The 5,061-nt window shown below is 44.0% G+C and overlaps 1 protein-coding gene across 1 annotated transcript in view; it reads left to right on the top strand.

Moving 5' to 3' along the window:
• Positions 1-270: 270 nt before the first annotated feature.
• scrn2 (secernin 2) overlaps positions 271-5,061 on the top strand; it is a 19,291-nt gene continuing 14,500 nt past the window's right edge. Inside the window, exons 1-4 of the mRNA XM_005746038.1 lie at positions 271-554; positions 1,724-1,886; positions 3,049-3,230; positions 3,629-3,828. Of these exons, the coding sequence (XP_005746095.1) occupies positions 1,725-1,886; positions 3,049-3,230; positions 3,629-3,828 (544 nt within the window). The 5' untranslated portion in view covers positions 271-554; position 1,724. The remainder of the gene's footprint in view (positions 555-1,723; positions 1,887-3,048; positions 3,231-3,628; positions 3,829-5,061) is intronic.

Consider the following 5,061-nt stretch of genomic DNA (forward strand, 5'->3'; position numbering starts at 1 on the left):
AAACAGTTTTTACTGACCTGTGATTCTTATGAAAACGTTAACTTGTTTACTTTAGTGAGTGCAAGCTAAGAGGTTTGTCCGGCTCATCCTTTAAGTCACACAGACATGAGGTCATAAGTGTAGCTCAGAAGCATTTTGCATTTAATTATACTTGTTTACAGTCTTTGTTTGTATCTGAGCGAATAAATAAAAAACAAACAAACAGACTTGATTTGTTGCTTCCACGGTGGAAACAGCGGATTGTAAAAACTTGCAGTGTTTGCAGGGATTTCCTCGAAGGTGGATGTAATTATGATCGTGTTGACTGCGGGTTTGCAGATAAACAGGCGAAGGGGAGGCAGACTCATGATGAAGAGCTACCTCATCGCTCAGGCCTGCTGTGCAGCTTTGCACAGGTGTGGACTGGACTCTGTGAGACGGTGAGCTGTGCTTGTGGCCAGACGAGACGAGACCTTTAAGTACAGACCTTTGGATTTCTTCGTCACGTGACTGCTCTGTATCTACAACCTGCCTTCTCCCAGCCGGCCGTGCGCGCTCACCATTGAAAAACAAAGGTAAACATTTTCTCCAGCACCACCCGCCGCTGCCTAGCTCTACTTTACGCACTATTATCCCCGAAATTGAGCCCCATTCTCACCCCCCAGATTAAAAGCGAAAGGACACGAAGAGACAGGCGCGTCGCTACTCCGGAGAGAGGGACGGGGAGTTGATAGTGTGGGCCTTATCTCTGAAATAAACACTGATCGCAAAGCGAGCTCCGTCACAGGCTACAGCTGCGATTAGCCGGGGCACTTTGGGTGACATTGTTTCCGGAATGTGAGCGATTCGTGGTCGCAAACGAGAGAAAACGAGCGACAATAGAGCAACGTGGCGGCCGGATTTGTGAAGATTACAGTCAATAAAGTGCTCTGCACAAGACTGCCTCCTAATCCCTGTGTGAAAGGGATGGGCAGTGCACCGGCTGGATCTGACTTTCTGCAGAAAGCTGGATGGGGAATGGAGAGAGCTGTTCCTCTCTGATCCACACATGCACATTATGGTTACAGCAGGGTGTAGTGCTGCAGATCCAACACAACGTCAGACTCTTATGATTAGTTTCAAATCAGCTTGTTTACATGAGGCCGTAAAATCAGCGCTGCTCGTGGTGCTTCTTTAGTTCACTCCCCACCAGGGGCGTTTACGGGTTTTTTAGGGGTGTCACGAAGGAACGACAGGAAATCACAATACTTGGATCAGATGAAAGTAGAGCGTATTGAAAATATGGTGGATCCTCGTGCTCGTAATCAGATGGTATTTGGTGAAAAGTGGCTGCACGAGACTTTATACACGATTTTGTGTTCAATAACTGTTCAGAAAAGTGGTGAAACAGTACAGAAATATGCTTAAAATACCAAAAAGGTTAATCACTGGGTTATAATGAATGATTCATTAATGTGTGAATCACTTTAACGCTAAAGTTGGAGGTGATTTTAATAACTGCTTGAGCAGCTTTATTGTACTTTACGCTACATTAAAGTAAAGTACCTGAGTAAATGTACCAAGTTGCTTTCCACTGCTGATTCTGTCATGTCACTTGGCATTGTGAGATTAACAGTACCAAGTCGGGTTTCTGAGTACCACTACTCTTAAGTGCGTGTTTGGGTGGGGGGGTCAATCACGCCGCTGTTCCCCACAGCCAGCCACACTTCCTTTTTTTTTTTTTGTTTCTGTGTCTTTGTTGCAGGATGGCAGAGCCCCCCATGTCATGTGACTGTTTTGTTTCCTTGCCCCCTGGCTCTCGTGATGACCATGTGATTTTTGGAAAGAACTCAGACCGTCCTCGAGATGAGGTGCAAGAGGTGGTCCACTACCCTGCAGCCTCCCACCCTCCAGGCTCCATGCTGGAGGTAAAGCAGCGCAGGAAAAGCCGCAGCTGCTGCTGTGTTTTAAATGCACCGTCTGACTAATACATTTCATATCTGTTGGGTTCAAAACAACCTTTTTCAAGGTTGAAGTCTGAAGCAGGGATGTTGAATATTTACACACGGACTTCATGTGGAAACCTTTCCTGTTAATAATTAAAGAGAAGCAACTGTGATGAAATACTTTATCCTGTTAGCTCAGCTAGGTCAGCGCAGCCAAGCTTCACATTAATGCAGTTTGTTTTTAATAGGAACCAGGGTCGATACTTGTGGTTGCAAAAACATTTACAGTCCTACAGAAGTCAGTAACAACTTTCCTGCTGGGTTTCTGAGCTCAGCCACTAATTTCAGGTCATACAGAGTAAAACAAATAGATTTTAGTTAAGTAGATGTTGTATATTTTGTTAATCTAAGGGGATATCTTGGGTTTATTCGTTGGTCAACAACTTGTGATCGATAACAGCCGATTAGTGTTTGGTTTCACAGGCATTATCGTCCCTCGGTTTTCACATCCCCTTTGAAACCACAGCGAAAAAACGCTCATCACTGGGTTTCAAAACTGGTCTTCAGATACCAGTGGGTAATGGCGCACTGGCTTTATCCGTCTTGTATAGTGTCTGTGCTCTGAATACATTGTTTATAGCTGTTTTCAGCTCATGAAGCAAAGGATGCATCACAGTGATCTGATGGTGCTGTGGGGTCTAATGATGTCCTTATGATAAGTTGTTGAATGCATTACTGGAAAGTAAAACATTAAAAAAAGTCCAGGTTTCTGAGAGTGTATTGCAATCCTGGTGACCCTAATGTTAAATTAGCCTTAGGATAATTTAACATGCAGGTAGAATACAAATCTTTTACCTTTTCATTGTATCCTGACAATTGCTGGATATTTAAGAGCCTGACTAAATGAGTGATGATGTAAGTGAACTGTATCTAACACTGGATCGTGTGCTTGTACTGCTTTTTGTCATCGTTGATCTGAATGACCCGAAACATCTGTTTGGGATTTTGGTACTGAGATATCTTTTTCCTTTTCTTCCACTGTTATACACCAATATGTGCACATTTGTAAGAAAATGTTGTTCATGCTCCACTGTTCATACCTGAAGCCACAATCCTTTTTTTTCTTCTTCTTTGCAATCTGTAGTGCACGTACATCCAGATCCCTCAGGTGGAGCAGACCAACGCGGTGGTCCTCAGCAAACCTGCATGGATGTGGGGAGCTGAAATGGGCGCCAGTGACAAAGGGGTCTGTATTGGGAATGAGGCAGTCTGGACCCGAGAGCCCGTCGCACCGGGAGAGGCTCTGCTGGGCATGGACCTTGTCCGGTGAGCTGCTGAAAACTTTTGATATTTCTCAGAAATTTGTATGGATTAAGAACAGGATATCAATAAAGGGAAAATAATCCAGCTGCTGACTGCACCTTATTAAAGTTGGATTGCATGTATTCAGTAGAAGTACTAAGTTAATCCTCTGAGGCTTTGATCAGAAGGGTGTGTAGATTGTCACTAGCATGTTATGGCAGGTGTAGAGATGACTGTTGAAGTTATTCTGTGTAAAAATACTCAAGCAGCAAAGAGAGACTCTTTAACTGAGCAGCTGTTCTCCAATGCACACTTCAGAGCAGTTAAAGTGAATTCATGGTGTGTGAAACTGATCAAACACTAGATAAACAAATAGACGAAACCTGGCACACACATAACCTAGCATGGGTTCTGATCATCAGACTGGGGCTGGAGCGTGGTGACAGTGCCCGGGCAGCACTGACGGTGATCACCAGTCTCCTGGAAGAGCATGGCCAGGGCGGGCAGTGCAGGGAGGCTCCCGAACCCTTCAGCTACCACAACACCTTCCTCCTTGTGGACCGCAGTGAGGCTTGGGTGCTGGAGACAGCCGGGAGGCTTTGGGTGGCACAGAAAGTCTCAGGTAAGGACCAAGGGTTGAAAAGACTAAAGAAGTAACAACTGTGAGCCAAAAGTTCAGGCCTCACGTTGCTCTGGCTTAAAGGGGGAGGTGCTAAAAGAGTTTGTTTCTGTGCACTCACTGCAGTATAGTATGGCAGCCAAAAGTTACCTTATATGGATCAAAGGGATCATCCCGCTAATTTATCAGCTAATGCTAGTCAGTGTGATTAGTAAGCTACATTCACAGACTGTATGGGTCCAATGTAAGGAGACACCTATCGGGTAATTAGTGCAGTAACATACTAATAAGAACAAGAATGCTGTTCACCAGAACTGAAGTACAAATGTCTTGGAGGTCTGTACCACACAGTTGTTGCCATACTGTTGGTCAGATAATCCATTCAGGTCTCTATCAGGGCACCTGTTCATCAATCCAACCACGTCCCCAATATAGGTCCAAGTAGATGAGTTTAAAAACATTTCACCCCACTCAGTGTTGATATGAAGGGGTGATCATCCATAGAGCTCAAAATTACTGAATGTGCTTCATTTATAACCACATCCAGCTTTTTTCTCCGGTTGTTATAATTGAAGCAAAGATTTTGTGTTTGAAAGCAGGTGCGATTCCTTAGTAACAGTCGTAACAAGGACGAGGATGTCTTTAAAAGTTCATGGTGTGCATGCACCAACATCTCCTTAGTGAAATTTTTATAAAGCCTCTTATTGCATGCTTGCTTAAAGGATTTTATTTTAGAGGGGGGAGGGGAACAATCCTGAAACCTGTTCTCGAACAGAGATATTGAACAACAGTTTCATCCTCTGAGGATGATGAATATCTATGCGTACGTCTGTCTCGACTGATTATCAGTCTGTCCTTGCCGTGCTGCTAACATGGCAGAAGCGTCTACAGGAGAGGTTAAACTCTGTGTGGTCTGTAGATTGCTTAGAGACCACACAGAGGAGCAGAGCTTAAACACTTAAACACTTGGAGGGAAAAGGGTCTCATGCTAGACTTCCTGTTTTTTTTCCTCTGCTTTTAACTTTTTAACCTTATATTTTAACAGTTTGCTTTTAAAACTTGTGGGCACAGAAATTTAGTTTAAATGGAGTTCTCAGGTTTGCTCCTCTGCTGGTTTCCACAGGGATGTGTGTGCTCTGTTATTTACAGTGGGGCAAAAAAGTATTTAGTCAGCCACCGATTGTGCAAGTTCCCCCACTTAAAATGATGACAGAGGTCAGTAATTTGCACCAGAGG

This window comes from Pundamilia nyererei, unplaced genomic scaffold (genome assembly GCF_000239375.1).
Source record: "Pundamilia nyererei isolate P.nyererei 1_Seehausen unplaced genomic scaffold, PunNye1.0 scaffold00171, whole genome shotgun sequence".
NCBI lineage: Eukaryota > Metazoa > Chordata > Actinopteri > Cichliformes > Cichlidae > Pundamilia > Pundamilia nyererei.